At 46.9% G+C, this 19096-nt stretch overlaps 1 protein-coding gene across 2 annotated transcripts in view; it reads left to right on the forward strand.

The window, feature by feature from the left end:
- Positions 1 to 19096, forward strand: part of PRKCB (protein kinase C beta) — a 304110-nt gene that overhangs the window by 276138 nt on the left and 8876 nt on the right. For both annotated transcript variants that reach the window (XM_046668250.1, XM_046668249.1), the window contains exon 16: positions 2389 to 2529. In XM_046668250.1, the coding sequence (XP_046524206.1) occupies positions 2389 to 2529 (141 nt within the window). The remainder of the gene's footprint in view (positions 1 to 2388; positions 2530 to 19096) is intronic.

The following is a 19096-nucleotide window of genomic DNA, read 5'->3' on the forward strand; positions in this document are numbered from 1 at the left end:
CAATACACGCTCAGGATCTTCTCCTTCACAACTCTGCCCGGCCTGGGCAGCTGGGGTTCTAAGTGGGTCATGGAGGAGAGAGGATTTTCCAGGTCAGCTACATTCAGCTTCAGCTCCAATTAGCAGTTTCCCTGGTCCAGCAGATTTCTATTAATTTAGGACCCGTAACCTTCAGGATTAACTGGGGTGACTTTCTTACTGTTGGGTTTGGGGACCTTTCTGAGTTGAGTGGGCTGAGTCCAGTGTGGGCTCTTTCTTCAAGGTTGATGCCCCAAAGAAGGGTGATGCTCAAGCGAACAGCCAAATGCGTCCTCCTCCACAGCGGGCCCCAGGGGATGCGTCTGGGATGTGATCAGAGATCGGAACAGTGATTAAATCCAGCTGTCTGCGTGGCTTCAGGCATATCAGTGGAGCGAGGGGCTGGGCGCACTCGCGTTAGTGCTGGATATTTCTGCAGTGGCTTTTCTTTGCTTGGCATCCTCCTGCTTACACGGAAGTTGAACTAGGTTTTTGAAAACAGTCCCATTCCAAATGAAAATGTCTTCTATATCCCCATCCCATTGAAGACCCTATTTTCTACCAAAAAAAAGATTAGTATAACTTTGCTCAGATTGCCACTCCCACTTGGAACAAATTTAAAGCAGACAGAAGCCAAATTGGCCACACATCAGTGTGAAAACAAGCAGAGGCTGTAGAGGACAGAGCTGTAAGAACTCCAGATCTGTGCAAAGCATGGCCCTGCTACGTTGCTGTGTGACCTTGGGCAAATGACTACTTCTCCGGACCCAATTTCTTTATCTGGAAAATGAAGACAATAGTTGCTGAGGCTTTAAAGTGTTGTTGTAAAGATGAAAGAGTGGTGAATAATGGCTGGAGAGCCTTTGACACAGAGCCTGGGCACATAGGAAGCGCTCAGTCCCCGGAAGCCATTATTGATATTCTTAGTAGTCAAGACTTCTCAGCCCTTTCTTTCCTGCATCCTAGTCCTACACAAATCTCAAGGCTTGGCCCAATTTGCTTGCCCTCCGTAAACCTTTCCTCACCAAGCCAAGCCACAAATATCTCTGGGGAAACCACATGTGAAGAGCTCTCCGAGTTCTCTTAAAAGCCCAAGTTTTGGAGCTGTCTCGGAGTCCTTGCTAGTTGCTTAACCTCTCTGAGTGTCAATTGCCTTGTCATTCCAATGGCAAAAATAATGCACCAACTCCTTGGGTTATTGTGAGAATCAGATAAGATCATGCATGTAAATAAAGAAGTAGCTTAGAACCTAATGCCCAATTATTTTTTCCCTTGGAACATAAAACATACACGGAAAGTGTGTGCTTGTGTACATGTGTATGTAGGGGGTAGTTTCTGATGACAAATTATCTTGTAAGCAAGAATCAGGCTAAGCTGAATGTCCAGTGGAGTAGGTGTGAATTGCTGTTTGTCTCTTCCCCATAATTCATAAATCCTAGCAAAAATCTAAGGCTTCTAATGTCACGGCTGCTTGGTGTCAAGTCAACTTGGGGAATCTTCTTGGACTTTTATGTTCTAATCACTTTTGCTTCCTCTTTTGATGTCCTCTTGTCAGGATATTTTTTTAAATCATCAACTCCTCTGTCTTTCCTCTCTGTGTATTTGCTGAAGTCTTGAGATCAGAGATATTTTCATGCTGCTTTGGATTCATTTACAAGAGGAAGCGTGTCTGGTTTCATCTTGGAGCATCTATTCATCTTGTTCTTTAGCACTGACTCAGAGACCCAAAGATGCAGGGTTTTGATAATTAAGTAATTTAAATGAAACACCAAAGAAACCTCAGCAGAGTTTAGTGTAATGTGTGATACAAGAGAAATGAGCTGGGCTAGGTTTTGACTATTTAATGAGCTTTCAGAAAGTAATTACTTGAAACTTGGGTCCATTTCACTAATATTTTTTCTTCTGTTTTGTCATGTTCACAAGCCCTTTACTGAGAAATGCAAATATTATCTGAATGAATTTGGCCTTTGCCTTGGTCACACTCCAGTGTCCTTGTGGTGGGAGGAGGGGAATTTGAAGATTTTGAAACTGTTGTCATTAAATGCACCAGTAATTGCATAAGACTCATTCCTAAATCAAAATGCATTGTGTGACATTTCTAACTTGAAGTTCAAGGCCACCTTCAGGCTTAGGTTTGATTCAACACAGAGATCTTGCTCTGGGACAAGTAGCAGCAGGTGCTGTCGTTGGGTCCTCCTATTATGAAGACCAGGCTAGGAAATTATCACTGGGATGAGAAGCAAAAAATAAAAATTAGTTGCGACTCTTCATTGTGCTTTCTTCCCTAATTCATTGGAGTAACCATTTCTGAGCGTCTCACATTTCCTCTTCTGAAGTTCATTAAATTCAACGTTTCTCTTTCTCTTGAAGCTGATGACCAAACACCCAGGCAAGCGTCTGGGTTGTGGACCTGAAGGCGAACGTGACATCAAAGAGCATGCATTCTTCCGGTATATTGACTGGGAGAAACTTGAACGCAAAGAGATTCAGCCCCCATATAAGCCAAAAGCCGTAAGTAAACTGTTCTCTCTGACTGTTGGGTACACAAGCATAACCCGCTCTTTCCGTCTCCGATTGTGTGTGCCATCCATGCTCTCTGAGGGGCAGATGCTGATGCCTCTACTTGAATATGTCTGTGAGTGCTCACGTTTATGCACGAAGTCACTGGGTACAAAAATGAAGATCTCCATTCACACAGCCCAGCCTCTGTAAATGCAGAAAAGACAATTGAATATCGAGTTTTTGTTTTGTTGATTGAATTATTGTAACTGTCTTAGCTGGCAACTTTTTGGGAACGGTTCTTTGGTGAGGAGAGTTCAGATCCATTTTTGGACTATGATAAAGAATCTAATTTTGCCCTCGTTCTTTCCTTGGTTCGACTGTGTCATGGTTTCTTAATAGTGACATTGAAAAGGTCATGTTGTTTACCTCAACAGTATTTAAATTTAATTCTGAAACATACACTACGTCTGAGTCAGTAAATAAGACAGCAGCACCAGCCGGCTCCTGCCCAGGCGAAGCGGGATGGAGCAGAAGCTGGCGTGCTCCGAGAGCTCCTGGAGGCTCTGGGTGTAGATGTGGCTGCGTGGTACCTGTTAGAATGTAAGAAGAAGTCTCACCTTTCCCCTAGTCGTGTGCACACGGAGGGTTTTCCATCCCCCAAGCCTCAGGGCGGGGGAGTACTTGTCAGCATGAGGGAGGAGGAGTTTGCACCTCAGTAATCACAACTGTGATGATGCCGCTGGGCGATGTTTCTTTGTAGATTAAGTACAGCGGAGACCTCGTGACTTTATTAGGGGCTGTAAAAGTGCCGATGGCGGCTGAAAAGTGAACATAAACACTGTCGCTGAATCCTGACGTTGTAAGGGTCTCTGGTGTTAAGATGAAGAAAATGACGACGATAAGGGTAGTTATTTTGATATTATTATTATTAATTTCTTGGCCACTTATTATGTGCCAGGCACCATGTTAAGCACCTCACATGTAGCATCTAAATAAATCCTCGCAACAACCTGTTTGGCAGGTGCTGTTATTCCACGGAATGGAAGAAGAAATAGAGGCTCAGAGGGGTTATGTGCTCTGTCCAAGGTCACTCAGCTAGTGTGTGATGAAGCAAGGATTCAAATCCCAGACGGTCGGACTCCCTTAGAGGCAAACCGGAATGCCCAGGGGCAAAGGGCGTGTAGCTTAAGAAAGCTTCTCAGATGATTCTCCCCTCTCCTTGGTGCTGCACTTTCCCTCCGTCCCGGGTGATTAGAATCGCAGCTGTACAGCATCCTTCATGAGTGCTGTTTCTCTCTGACACTTCCTGGTGTCAGGAAGCCAGGTCCTAGAGAGGCAGCCAGATCTGCTTCATGGCCCTTCTAATTGTTGCAGACTCATATTGATATCAAATCAGCCTCCCCAGAACTGCCACCACGGGGTCCTGTTCTGTCAACCAGAGCCTCTTTCTCTGTAGGGCATCCTTCAGACATTTGCAGATGCTGGTCTTAGATCCCTGAATCCTGTGATTTCCAGGCTAAACACACCCCTACACACACACACAAGCATGTTCCATATGACGTCGCCTCCAGATGCCTATTTCTTTCCAGGTAATCAACATCCCTCTTAAAATACAGACACAAGATTGAGCACAGTATTCCTAACAGCGTCTGGCCCTCAGTGAATACAGTGGGTCCAATAAACAATCTCTTGATTATTGTGGAGCTGGTGAGCTTGGACGAGTCAGTTCTCCTCTCTGCTCCTCTGTTTCATCATCTGTAACACAGCAATGATGATGGTTTCTCCGTCAGAGGATCATTATGATGCATAAAGCTCTCAATACATGCCTGACACATAGTTGTCACTCTAGGAGAGTTCATTGTTTTTGTTAGCAGTGTCACACCTTGATCAATGTCTCAGGTGCAGAGTCTTTGAGGGGCAGAACAGTGTCGAGTCCTACTGACACTATTCTGTAAGATAATATCCGTGTGTACGCTTGGGCTTGGGGAGGGACCCTGCACGTCACAGGCAGTATCATCGCTTTCGTTGAACCGTTTGGATAAGGATCAAAAGGCAATCTGGAAGAGAAGAACGGCTTCTCTATTCAGGAAACTGGGATCTCGGAGGTGGGGTATACAACTCATTTGGGTTTTGTGGGGCTATTCATGAGGTCTCAAAACGTGGACCTCCCCTGCTCCTCACTTGCCAGAGGCAAGATGCAAATGCTCCTATCCCCACAGTGTTGAATCCAGTGACATTTGGGGTTCATTCTCTAGTTGTAGAACTAGAGTTTTTGGTTTTCAAAGTGTGGTCCTCAGACAAGGAGCATCACCTGGGAGCATCAGACGCTCTGAGGGTATGGCCCTCCAGGTGAATCCAGTCACACTCCAGGTTGAGAATTCCTGCTGGGGAGCTGACTGTTAAAAGCTCAGTCAGGGAAGCTCAGCAAAGGTCAGAGGAATGTGGCAAGGAAAAAGCTCTTTAAGAGGAAGACACTGCTTCTTGCCCAGCCTGTGGTCAGGGGCGGCGGGGGGAGGAGGGGGCGTAGCTTCCAGGAACAGGTCATAGACTCAGATGCCTAAGAGGCCAGGCAGGTAATGTAAATGAGGGAAGAGGCAGACTGGAGAGCTGACAAGCTATCTAAAAGGCTCAGGGGGTGTTCATCTCCAGCTGAACAGTTGGAAAATCCTGTTGATCATTACTAATTACCATAATCTTTTTATATTATCCGTGGTGAGAATAGCTACCTTTTTCTGAGCACCTTCTGTGACCCAGGCACTGGACTGCCAGGTTGGCCCTGCAGGGATGCAGGCTCTCCATTGCTCCATCCTCATCAGGATTTTTATATGAAATCTCACTCTTTTTTGATAGACCAGCAGCAAAGTTTTAAAAATTAAACACAGTTCAAGCCCAACAAAACACACCCATGAGCCCTATGTGGCCGTGGACTGTCAGTTTGTAACCTCCGGGGTAGTCATTACTCAAAGACAGGTTGACATTTAGCCATTTCCCGTTAGTACTGGTTATTTATAACCAGAGTCCATTCTAATTGATGAAATATTTTGAATATTCTTGCTAAGCGTTAATGAATATGAAAGGTCTAGCCAGTGCCTGGCTCAGAGAAGGTGCTCAGGAAAAAGTAGCTGTTCTTATCATGGAGAATATAAGATCACAAAAATTAGTGATGATCAACAGGATCCTTCAAGTGTTCTGCATTTGACGTGGTTTCCAACCAGCCAATGCTCGAATCCCCTCACGTGGGTTTGACAATGACTTTTAGAGTACAACGACTGGGCTGCCCTATATACTTCAAGAAGTCCTGCCTCCGGCTCCAGGGCAAGAGGTGCTGCCCTTGATCTTCTTCGACTGAATTAGAAATAATAATAATAACGGACACACCACCCACTCGTTCGATTCACCCTGTGCCTGTGCCTTTCACAGAGCGAATGCTGGCTTTAGAGCCCCCCAACCCAAGGATTTCAGATTTCCTCTCCCCCACACCTTCCCAGAGGCCCGAGGCGAGTGTGTGCAGAGTGCCGTGTGCTTGCGGGATATAAAAGGCATGTCTGTGTCTGTCACCGTGCTCCTGATTCATGTGTGCTGTTAAGTAGAGTGCAGGAGAGAAAAAACACGGGACAGCAACAGAGGATGGTACTCCCACATCACTGAAGGGTGCTGTTATTGGAGGTTCATTAAAATCATTTTAAATGGATTTTTAAGTTGTTCTCAGTGCCATCTTTCATTATGGCAAAGAGCTGTTCTCAGAGTGTCGTTCAAAGCTACGGAAATACACTAGCTTTGGTGTATGGTTTCAGGGTACAAGAGTAATTTTTTTTCAAGTGTATCTGATTGTGTCACTCTCTTGCTTGAAGCACCCCCCCCCAAGCTTCCCCCAGGATAGATAATGTCTATGTTCCTTCACAGATATGACTTTTGGGGTCTTCCAGGGTCCAGCCTCTGCCCCCTCCCCAGCTTCAGCTCCTGACAAGAGCCAGCATTTCTGAGCTTCTTTCAGTTCCTCAAACATGCCCTGCCTTCTCGTTTCTTCCCGGCTTGGTCCGTGCAGAGCCCTCCACCTGGGATGCCCAAAACCCTTCCCATGCTCCCTCCACCCCCTGCCCCTCCTGGTGCCTGCTCCTTCCACCTCATCAAATCGGTAGAACGTCACCCCTCAGGGAGGCTCTTGTTTCCTGGGTAGGGATCCTTGCTAGTGTCCTCTGCACAAACTCATCACACGTTGTCGTAATTACTTGTTCAATCTAATGTCGGTCTTTTTGACTAGTGAAAGACTGTGTCTGTCTTTTTCAGTGTCAAATCCCAGTGCTCAGCATAGGGTTTAGCCTATAACAGGTGCTTAATAATTTTTACTGAATGAATGAATGGCTATAAAATAGGGTGCTGCGATGCACTGCGCTGAGAAACAAGGAATTCTGGAGGGATATATATTAGAGCACGGCGTGTTTTTCTCATGTACGGCAGGGTGTCTCAGATAAATTGGTTGTTGTGTAAGTTACTACCCTATTTATAAAGGGCTATAATTTGGGTGCTGAATTGTATCTGTCAGGGCATCATGCGGTTGTGCGGTGTGTGCTGGTGGAATGCTGGTGAAGAATCTGAAGCTGTAACGCAGGCATCGGTGGACTTTGGCTGGAGAGGGCTGTGACTCCTGCAGTCTGCCATTGCCCTGTCTGATGCCACGGGGGCCGTGACATAGCCTAGCAGAGCTTCTGAAACCGTAATGTGCACACACGAGTCACTTGGGCATCTGAGTAAAATGTGGATTCTGACTCAGCCGGTCCGGGGTAGAGCCAGAGATTCTGCATTTCTGACATGCTCCCTGGTGGGAGGATGCTGCTGGACCATGGGCTACACTTCGCATAGCTGAGGCTAGGTCTTGGTTCTGCGGGGTGCAGCAGGCTGGTGAGTTGAATGGCAGATCCTCTTGTAGTCGGTGTGCCATGTAGGATGGTGAGGGCTGTACTGAAGGGGTATATAAGCTTTGGTACAGAACATGCTGGTGAATGTGGTTCAGGGCACACAGCAGGCTGTTGTGGGTCAGTGTATGGTGGGTGGGAGGTGCTAGTTTGTGTGCTGAAGGGCAGAGTGTGTGGCTCAGTGCCTGGTGGAGCAGTGGGGTGAGAAGCAGTGTATTCCAAGTTCTGTCCTCTGGTGGGGCCGTTGCCAGATGCCATGGGCCATCCATTCAGTAGGTGTTTATTGAGATTAGGTACTGTTCTAGGTGCTGGGGACACAGCAAGAAAAATAATAAAAATCTCTGCCCTCGTGGAACTTATATTCTAGAGGGAGTGGGCAAATAATAAACATAGAAATCAGTGTGAATATGTTTGAAGTCGATAAGCATTATGGAGGGATGGGGATTGAAAGAGCCAGGTCAGGGAGAGGTCAGTTTTAAATAGAGTGGTTGGAAAGCCTCACTGAGAAAGTGACATTTCAGCAAAGGTGGGAAGAAGGTGAGAGAGTGAGTGAGCCATGTGTCTGTCTGGGGGGAGGGTGGCTCAGGTGGTAGTAACAGGTGCAAAGGCCCTGAGGCAGGAGCTTGCCTGGCACATTCAAGGAAGAACAAAGAGTCCAGGTGGCTGAGCTGAGTGGGCAAGGGAGACAGTAAAAGGAGGTGAGATCGGAGAGGTCACAGGAGGGGCAGATGGTGCAGGCCACTGTAGGATATTTGGCTTTTACTCCAGCTAAGATGCACAGCCATTGGAGGGCTGTGAGGAGAGAAATAGCTTGTTCTGACTTTGGGTTTTAAAAGGATCACTCTGACTGCTTTAGATCCAAGGGTGAGATCAGGGGACTGGCTCCGAGGCCTGTGCAGTAATCCAGGAGGGAGGTGGTGGGCACTTGCACAGGACGGAGCTGCTTCAGAGCCGCTGGGTTGTGTTCACCTTGGCGTCCCCAGCCCCTGCCCGGTTCCTGGCACCTTGCAGGCGCTCAGGGATTACCCCCTGGGACACGAAGGCTGGATGAAGGAGAATCCCTGCAGACGGCCCGCAGAGTTGCCCCTGGAGTGTAACGTGTGCTGGCCAAGCACTGGTCCTGGTGAAGAGCAGGTGAACCAAGGGAATGGGTTGTCGTGAAAGCTTCCAGAGTTCAGAGTGCTGGCTTGCAGGGCCCAGAGCAGGGCGTGGTGGTGCCATGGGTTGTCTTTCCTCCTGTCAGCGTAAATTATATGGCACCGTGGGAGGTTCCACGTGCCCAGGGCTGTAACCGGAAGTTCCCTTGGTCTGGGTGATCGGCTCCAGATTTGGCTGTGCTGTACCTGAGGGTGCATTGAGGGCACACCGTGAGCGAGCATGTTTTATTGAAGAATTTGTGATATGTGGTGGTATCATGTCACAGTACAAGATATGCTGGCGTAGTATGTTTAAGTTGAACTGGCTGATAGAGATTTTGATGGCATTCCTGTGTTATTATAAATTGCCTCAGGGAAGTCCAGGAGTGTCCATAATGCAGGGCTCGCTGTGAAAACGAAGTAGGAACACAAACCTTGAGCTCAAGGCTCCAGCTGCCCTGAGGAGGCAGCCCTTGCATCAACTCACCTGGCAGCGTAGATGCAGCACATCAAAGGGTGAGAGAAAAGTGACCAGATGACAAGGATCCCCTGCTTCCTTACAGTCCGTGGAGTCTTGACTCAACATGCGCTAGGGTGTGTGTTCAGCGACCTGCCCACTAGGAAGTTGGCTCGGCTGTTCTAAAATGTGATCAGTGCGATGGCCAGTTCACTGGTCTCACAAACGCCAGCCCCACCTGTGCAATGGACCGATTCCAGTCATCTCTGCTCTGGTTACCTATTCTCATCTTCACTTGACATGCAGCCCCGTAGAATTTTGAGGCATCTGCATATCAGGAAAGCTTTGGCATCTTGCAGTCTAAAAGAGTGCAAAAGAGCAGGGCCCTTGTCTCCATTCTACTTCCTTCCAGCCTTTCATTTAATCTCGTTTCCGAAATACTGCCTAGGTTATCTAACCACACACCGTTGCCCGCATCCTCGGGGAGCCTCCGTGCTGAACTGCTTCGGAAACTAAACCGTGCTCGCAGGACTGGCTTTCTCGGTAGTTCTGTCATCTGAAAACATTGTTTATGTAGCTGAGGTCAGAAGCTTAAGTGCTGCTTTAATGACCTGCAGTTCTGTTCATGTGACATTCTCCTCCAAACCCAATTGCCCTTTACATCGTATGAGTAAGTGTCTCTGTGTGTGTGTCTGAATGTGTGTTTGATGTGCTGACATTTCTGAATCGAAGCCACAAAGCGTGACCTTTGTATGTTTGCTATTAAAGCTCTGAATTCGAAGCTTAAGAAAGGGATCTAACTTTTACTTAATATGATTTATTTAAGAATAGAGCCCAGCTCCCCCGAAGTCCAAATGCTCGAGAGAACAATACCTTTCTGAAAATTGGGATTTAGCATAATTCTCTTAAACCCTATACTATTCGAATATATTGGAAAAAATATTGAGTTCTCATCTGTGCCAGGCTCTGTTTTAACTGCCTCTCAGGCATTACCTCATTTAATTCTCACAACTCTATGAGATAGGTGTCGTTGTCACCATAGTGCAGATAAGGGCATAGAGCTGGGAAAGGTGAGGACGTTTGCTCATGGTCCAGCGGCTGGCAGTTGGCAGAGCCAGGACTTGACCCCTGGGCTCCATACTGCCCAATATTCTTAGAAAGATTATTCGAAGCCCGTGGAGCCCCTTTTAAGGTTTGTGATTGCACTCCTGGGAGAAGCCATGATAACACCATCTAATGGTGTCTGTTACATAATAGAAAGAGACTAAGTATTCTTACAATTCAAATGATCTTCAATTTATTTTAAAATATTGCAACAAACAAGTAGCATATTCACACCTTTTACAGTTCACTGGCAGGATTTTGAAAGATGCAAATCTCACTTGTTCCTTAAGGCTTTGATTTTGAGGCTGACAAAAGCAGCAGACGTTGAATAACGCCCGGAAGCAGGGCATGGCAGCATCTGAACCGAGGCACTCACAACGGGCTCATTAAGGAGTAGACGTTTCCCTACTTGGTTCGTTTTGTTCTTTCGGTTATGCAGAGAGTGGAGTTTGCAGAGATTGTAATCAAAATATTAGCTACATTTGTACACTGACTAACAAATAGCCAAGAGTCGTTTAGGACGCATAGCCTGGAGTCTGTCTCTTTCTCTCTCTTTCCGTCTGTCCACCGATCCACAGAGAAGCTATTTAAACTGCAGATCAAACAAGCTCCTTTCGGATGGTTCGAATTGGCACATTCCTAGGCCAAGGGAAGTTCCTAAATCACTTGCCAGGTGTGTGACTTTGAGCTGTCCCCTGGCGGAGAAGCCAACAGTTTGAGTTGAAATGGGAGACAGGAAAGTCACATGCTGGGAGAGAGCATGAGACTGTTAGGTTACGTCTGGCAATGACCACTGAAATATAACAGAAGTCAAGAATTGAAAGATACCTTTGCAGTAGAATTCAACTCCATCATATAGATGAGCAAGCAGAGGCCCAGAAATTTGCCTCAGTGATTTACGCAGGGACTATAACAGAACCAGGGTGAGAAAACTGACACTCCACTTAGTGGATGCAGGACTTTATTATGAACGCTTTGTAACAACAACAATAAAATGGGTCAGTTCTATTAAATTATTCAATTTTGCTAGAGAGCAGAGCACTCTATCTATTGTACTAATTTCATTTCATCCTCACAACAACCCCGTGAAATACATGCTGTTATTACTTCCCCTGTACACTTAAGGAAACAGGCCTAGAGAGGTTAACTATCTTGCCCATGGTCACCCAGCCAGTAAGTCCGAGTGCCAATTTAATTTAAAGTCCTATTTCCAAAGCCTGTACTCTTGGCCGCTGCAGTGTTTCTTCTCTCTTCTTCCAAACTCAGCTGCATATATGTGGGATTTAAACTGCTCTTGGTCCAGTCCTGAGTTTAAATACTTTCCTGGGGGATGGGCTCTGTCGAGTGAATGTCCGTGAAGTCCAGCTTCTCGGATTCTGCCATCAGCCCCGCCCAGGTTGTAATTCTTATCACAATGCCCCAGAATTGACCAAAGGGGAGGAGAACTTGAGGAGATGAGCAGGTGGGTCCAGGGAGACCGGGTCAAGCAGAAAGAAAGTGGATTGAGAGTCAAATGGACCCCGGATTCAAACACCAGCTTTGCTATTCAGCAGCTGAGTAAAGATGGGCCAGTAGCTTGACCCTCTGAGCCTCCACAAATCAAGCTCGAGTCTCAGCAGGGCCCTCAGCCTTTCCGGTCAATCCCTCTGAGTCCCCTAGGCAAATCCCCAAACCCTCTCTTTTCTGCCAATCCTCCTGCTAAAGTTCCAGTCCCCTTGGTCTCGGCTGATAGCCCTATCCCCTGAGTCATGGGGGAAATTGAGGCCCATGGGTGCCCCTGAGGGTGTGGCCCTCAACTTCCTGCACCCTCCCTGCACCCGCACAGTCGTCTTGACCTCCTTATCTCCTTCCCTCTGTTGTCAGCAAACAGGTGTCCTCCCCTTGTAAGACTTACCCTCCCTCCTGCTCTGCACTTCCATGCTCCCATCTCCTTCACAAATCTCCTCTGTCCAGTCTGTGCCTACAGCTTCTCTCTATGTTAACCATGGCTCCGATGACTGCAAATAGGAACCTGACGCAAGCTGACCTTTAAACAACAACAGAATTTTTTTTAAGTATTCAGTTGTGGCTGGATCCAGGCTCTCAAGTAACATGAAGAGGAATCCATTGGATTCCTCTGGATCCCTGGAGGTTGCTTTCCTCTGCACTGACTTCATTCTTCCTTCTCAGGCTTTCCTGGGTGCATTGCTATTCTAGACTAACATCCCAATATCTTAGCAACTTCTGCCAAAAAAGAATTTCCTTTTCCTAAAATTCTCAGCAGCCTGAAATTCAATCTTATTGCAAGATGTTGGGTCCTAGACCCATCTCTGGAGTAGTCACTATGCCAGGCAGGCGGGATGGCTGATTGGCCAGGCCTGGGTCACCAGCCAAGGGACTGGATCTATGCCTATCTAAACCAGCCATCTTGAGAGGTGGGGAGGAGTGGGTCTGCCAAGAAAAATAGAGCATCATTGCTAGAAAAAAAGGAAATGCCTACTGAGTAGGCAAGCCAGCGGATGTCCGCTCTGGCTCATCCTCCTCAACACAGGAACATGCTAAGTCTTTCTCATCTTAAAAGCCCCTTCCCTTCAAACCTGGGATCCCACCTTCCTACTTCTAGGGCTTCTGCCTTATTTTCTCAGGCAAACAGACTCTTGAAAGAGTTGCCAGTTCTCGTTATCTCCACTCCACTACAATCCATTCTTTCCTCAGTTTGGTGCACTCTGGCTTCTGCCCCAGCATTCTATTGAAATTTCTCTCACTGAGTCATCAATGACCTCAAAATGGCCTCCTTTGAAGACTTTTCTTTCTTGACCTCACATTATTTGATACTTTGATCTTCCCTCCTTAAAAAAAAAAAAAAAAGAAAGAAAAAATCTGAAAAAAGTAAAATATTCAAGTAGCATCAAAAGCTATACAGTGAAATTAAGGCACCCTCCAGTCCCCGATAGACTCCTAACTTGGCTCCTTGGTTCTCTTTCCCAGAGCCACCCACTGTGACCAGGGTCTTATGTGACCTTCTAGAGAGGCTGTGTTGAAGACAGAAGTACTGTACCTCATACGCAAGGATGTTAGCCCCCGTGCTCAATTTCCATGCCTTGTTTTACTCCCTTCTATCTTGGACATTGTTTTTTCTTGTTGTTTTGTTTTGTGTTTTTTGGTGAGGAAGATTGTCCCTGAGCTAACTTCTGTGCCAGTCTTCTTCTGTCTTGTATGTGGGACACTGCTGCAGCATGGCTTGGTGAGTCGTGCATAGGTCCCTTCCTACCCGGGATCCAAACTTGTGAACCCCAGGCCTCCGAAGCGGAGCATGCAAACTTAACCACTACACCACTGGGCCTGCCCCATCCATCTTGGAGATTGTTTTTTATCTGCACGTCGAAATCTACTTCATTCTTTCGGTAGCGTCCTACTTTCTTATGTGTGTGAGTGCATCTGCGGGATAAATGCTGAGTCTCTCTCCTTTGAAGCCCTCTTCTCCCTCATCTTTATGGCACTCAGCTCGCTCATTTGCCTCCTACCTCTGCAGCCATCCCTGGTGGAAAAGCTGATTCCGTGAAGACTTACAATGACAGTAGAACTTGGAGGGTTGAGACATGTCCATGACCCAGAAAGGGAAAAAGAAAGCTTATTTGTTGCTTATTTACACAAGCAGTTTCTTAGAAACAACCACAGAACGCCCCCCAAGTAGGGTATGAAAAACAACTCAGAGGTGGTATGTGAATCTGCTTGAAATGTCTTTCCAAAGGCTTGGGTGGGAGTGGAAATGTGTCCCTTTTGCCCCTGGGCACACATCTTTTCCTCACTTCCTCTCACTGGGAGCCCCAGGGCCTGGCTTCGCCTTGCAACTCCCTCACATATCCCACCAGCCTTAGTGCGAAAGATTTTGTTTTGTGTTTTAAGTACCTAGGATAAGGGGCTGTGGCAGGCCTGCAGGACCCCTCTGTAGCCAGAGCACAGACACCCCCATCAGTGTAGCTCACTGGACAGGACTGGGTCAGGCAGCACTCAATGGCAGCTATCATGTCAAATATTTCACCTGCATTCGATCTAGTCATCCCCTGTGCACACTGCAAGGCACGTCTATTTGCTGTAACAGAAAACTTGGGTTAGGAAATTTAGCTAACTTGCTTAAAGGTTGGATAGCTGGGGATTGATGGTGCTGGGATTGGTACCCAGGTCAACTTTAAGTCCACGCCACAAACTCGGATACAAATTATAAGTCGGTGAGATAGATGTAATAGGAAGCCTGTGGTCTTCGGAATGGAACAGACCCAACTCTGAATCTTGGTTCTCCTCCTTTACCCTGTTTGACTTTGACCACATTGTTTACTTTTCCAGTTATCTGTTAGGTGAAGCTAATCCTTTTCCTGCCTATCTCCCAGATGCGTGAGAATCAAACTGTAAAAACATAGGCAAATTAAAGAGATTATTATTATTTGAGGGCTAGTTTATTTGAAGCCAGCAATGTGGGTTTAGGGTGAACGGTGAAGAATAGACAAGAAATATGATGCTTTGTTGACGTGGGAAAATGTTTGGAGCGTATTTCATCTAGTGTTGTAAAAGCAGGCTGAGGAATAAAGTAATAATTCTACATCTGTTTAAAGAGTAAAGAACATCCATCCTTCTATTCATCCAGCCATCCAGGACACAGGACACATTTTAACATTTATTATGTTAAAATGCTAACATAATAAAGATATTGGGGTGGTGGAATTACAAAGGATTTTGTTGTTAATTTTTCTTGGTGCATTTGAAGAACTTGTTTGTTTTGGCAATAAATGTGGAAGACGACAGAAGAGTCTGGATCAGTTGTCGGATCTGGGATCAGATCTTAGATACTTAAGCTGTCTAACCCCATTCCTCATGGTACAGCAAAGACTTCGTAGAACTGTTGGGAGATCAAATGAGATACTGCTTGTAAAGCCCTTGCACAGTGTCTGGCTAATCAAAAGCACTTAATATATATCCTTATTCACCCATCTGACAGTATCGAGTGCCTACTGTGTGCCGAAGCCTGTCTTGGGTTCTAGAAATGTACTGATGAGCCAAACAGAGTTGGCTTCAGCTCTCATGGAGCTCACAGTCCAGATGGAAGTACAGACAAGAAACGGATGAGCAAAGAAATAAACATGTGATTGTAGGTTGGGGTATTCAGGTATTTGATTTCCTATGAAGGAAGCGAACAGGATGCTCTAGTGGGGAATAAGGGAAGGGGGAATGGGGGACCTACTTTATTTGGAGGTGATCTGGAACAGCTTCTCTGAAGAGGTGGCATTTACACTGAGATCTGGAGGGAAACAAAACATTGCATTTTATTTTTAAATGAAAATTTTTTTAAAAAAAAAGAAACGTGCCATTGAGCACAAGACCCCTCTCTCGCCAACTTCCTCCTAAATAGCCACAAGAGAGCAAATGTCCCCAATTATAAGGGACCTTCATTATTCGCAGAAAAGGGGGCTTTAATCTTTCTTCTCTTTGCCCAAGGCCAGAGCATGCTGAATATTGTTTGACTCTGCTCGGGAGAAAAACCCTGGTCCGCAGACGACTTCTACAAATGATCAAATGTGTGTGCAGCTCCGTGCTTAGCGGCTTCTTCTCATTGAGTGGGGCCCTCCTGCCTTCTCCTGCTGCGGAGAACTGTAAGGCATAAAAAGGACCCTGAATTTCATTGAATTTGCACATTTTTTTAAAAAAGATACTCCTTCGTCTTTGTACCCAGGCTATATGGCTTGGGTCCCTTTTCATTGCAACCTTCTAGTTTCAGTTCCTGAGGATGTCCTGGAGTCTGATGGAGGCGGGGCAGGGAGCTGCACTGTGCCATTAGCCTCACCTTATCAAACCCGGTTGAGCAGTGAACAGCATCACATGGCTCTTTATCCTCTTCTCCAGCATCTCGGCCTGTCCCTGCCCACTTTTCACCTCCATCTCTTTCCTGGGCTCTTTCCTACCCTCCTTCATGGAAGCAATGCCCTTCCTTCTGGTCCCACTCAGCTTAGATGTCACCTCGTCCAGAGAGTCTCCCTGGCCCTTCTTGGGTTCCTCGCCTGTGTCACATGGGACCATGCAGTGGCCTGTGTATGCAACTGTCTCCTCTGCTAGACTGTAAGTTCCATGACGACAAGGACAGGGACCCTCTGTGTGTCATTGCATTTCCCGGACCCAGCACACTGCTGGGCAGAAAATGCCCAGGACCTAAATATTAGCCTTCCTCACCATCCCTGCGCACCAAAATATACACTGAAGCTGTACACTAGGGAAGCCACCTGGGAGAGCTTAGAGTTCTTCACTAAGATGAAGCAGGTTCCACAGCATCAGGCGGACCTCAACAATCTGGCGAAATCCTCCCATTCTCTTTATTTCTATTTTCTCCCTTTCTCCCGCAGAAATAGCTCCCTCACTTAAAATAGCTTCTTTTCTTATTACAAAAAAAATATATCTGATTGTTATTTAAGTTTTGGAAAAGACAATCAAGCATAGAGGATAAAGGAGAAAATTAAACAATCCGTAACTCTCTCAATCTCTATAGGCATATATATAATATACATACAGATACTGCATGTATATTTATGTATGTAATTTGTAGAATGGAAACATATTGTACACGCTGTTAGTAATTGTATGTAACTCTGTCATTTAATATTCTTCTATAGCTTCTTTTAATTTTTAGAACTGTTTTGCATGGCAATACTTCAAATAGATGTATCATTATTTATTTAACTGTTTTCCCTATTGGTTGATAGTTGATTTCAATGTTTTTTAAACCCTCTAACAATTCTTTGATGAGTGTCCTGTAAACCCAGGAGTATAGAGGAGGGGTCCAGGAAAAGCCTCCTGGAGGAAGTGACATCTGTCTGGAGAAGAAGATGCATGGGAGGTTCCCAGGGGAGGGGGAAAGGGCAGGAGGCCAGCGTTCCTGGGGGAAGAGGCGGGCTGTGCATTGCCTTGGACGTGAAGGAATGCGTGAGTGTTCTAGGAACTGGAAGTAGTTCAGTACAGCTGGAGGGTGTGTTGGGGGTGGGAGGAGTTGGGCTAAGGGAGTGGGCAGCAAGGGGGCCTATTGACCAGGTCACCAGGGCCAAGTCCTAAATGGCCCCGTAAGCCATGCTAAGCAGTGTGGGCTTTGAGCAATGGGGAGCCATTGCTGATTAGAGCAAGGAAGTGACATATCCAGGTTGGCGTCTTTGAAAGATCCCTGTGGCTGCTGTGTCTGAGCCAACTCCACATTCCACAGCTAGACTCAGAGCTGTTAACACAGTGAAACAGACGTCAGAGAGAAGAGAAAAAGAAGAAAAAGAGCTCACATGTAACAGCTCACAGATGAGCTTTTCAAACTGTCTAGGTTCTTAGATTCAGGGGCACGATTGAACAACTCACAGTCCTTACTCCCCTCTCCAGCCCTGGAAGAGGTGCCATCTGATGTAAGTAACCCAGTTGCTTTTGGCCCCCATCCCTGTTCCAGGAGCCCCAGTGGTGTATCCGGATGACAAGGGGGTTGGGTTTTCTTTTAGTAGCTGAATGAGGCTGAAGTATCCACCCAAGGCAGCCAGAGAAGCAGGTGTGGTCCACGCTGCGTTTGTAATTAGATGCCAGCCGCCCAGCTGCCCATTCTCCAAGGACGCCGCAGGCGCAGAGCTGATGCGGGCTGTGCCTCCCAAGGGCTGACGTCTCCATTTAGGGAGCGCTCCTGAAGCTAATGGGCAGTGACAGCTCCATTTGAAAAACACGGAAACGCTTAGGGAGGCTGTGATCTGCCAGCCCCATAAGCTGCTTATTAGCAGGGAAATCACGCTCCCGCTGTATCGCGCCCCCTTGGTTAACCCCTGTTCTTGCGTCTCTCTGCTATCTCACTTAAAAATTTCATTGTTCTCGAGGCAGTGGGGGAGTGTTGGGAGAGGAGGCTGCAGAGCTGCTAGAAGCTGTTCGTTCCTCCGTCTCCCATCACAGCCTCTGGGGAGGCCTCGGCAAAGCAGCAGCCTTCTGGCGTGGATGGGAAATTGATGGTTTTTAAAGAAAAACGGCCCCCGAAGACTCTATGCTAACATCCTTCCTATGCTGGCTGGTTAGGGTCCCAGCACACCCAGGCCAAAGAGAAACGCCTGCAGGTCTGCCTTATAACGTGCCATCTCACTCCAACCATCCCCACCACAGGCGCCTCTTTGTATTTTCCATCTCCATCCCCTCTGCTCCACCCTCTCTTCCATGGCCCTATCCACCATCTCTCTCCTCTGCATCATCTTCTACCCTCCTGAGTGCCTCTGCCATCAGTCTAGCTCCTGCTGCCCTTAGTGCCCACACCGCTGTGAGGGGACTCCCATTCGATCCTTGACATGTTCACTGGCCTCTCGAACTTACCATAAATGAAACCAAGCGCTCTGTTTCCCCCCTAAATATGCTCTACCCGTCACATCCTCCACCCAACCAGTTTGCTCAAGCCAAAAATCTTGGGGTCACTGATGGGTCCTTTCTTCCTCTCCTACCCCACATCGGATCCATCAGCAGATCTTGTCAACTCCAAATTCAAACTATACCCCCAATCCGAAGGCATCTTTCCGTGTCCCCCATTCTCACCTTCCTCTGGGCCATCATAATCTCTTGCCTGGATTATTGATTGCAACAGCCTCCTAACTCATCACACTGTTCCCATCGTTGCCCCCCGCCCATCCTCGTATTTTGTACACAGCACCAATGATCCTGCTTTAGTATAAGTGAGACCACTCAGTGTTTGGAATTCTCCAGTGGCTTCTCATCAAGCTGAGATGAAATCCTCTGTCCTCACATGGCCAGTGGGGTCTGTGATCTGGCTCCTGGCCCCTCCTCTGACCTCTGACCCCTCTCCTCCTTGGTCACTGCTCTAGTCACAGTGGCCTCACTGCTGTTTGGTAACTATGCCAGGCAAGCTCCTGTCTCAGGGCCTTTGCACTTGCTGTTCCTACTGCCTAGAATGCTTTTCCTCTATAGTTGTATATTTTAGTTGTGGGTCT

This window comes from Equus quagga, chromosome 7 (genome assembly GCF_021613505.1).
Source record: "Equus quagga isolate Etosha38 chromosome 7, UCLA_HA_Equagga_1.0, whole genome shotgun sequence".
Lineage (NCBI taxonomy): Eukaryota > Metazoa > Chordata > Mammalia > Perissodactyla > Equidae > Equus > Equus quagga.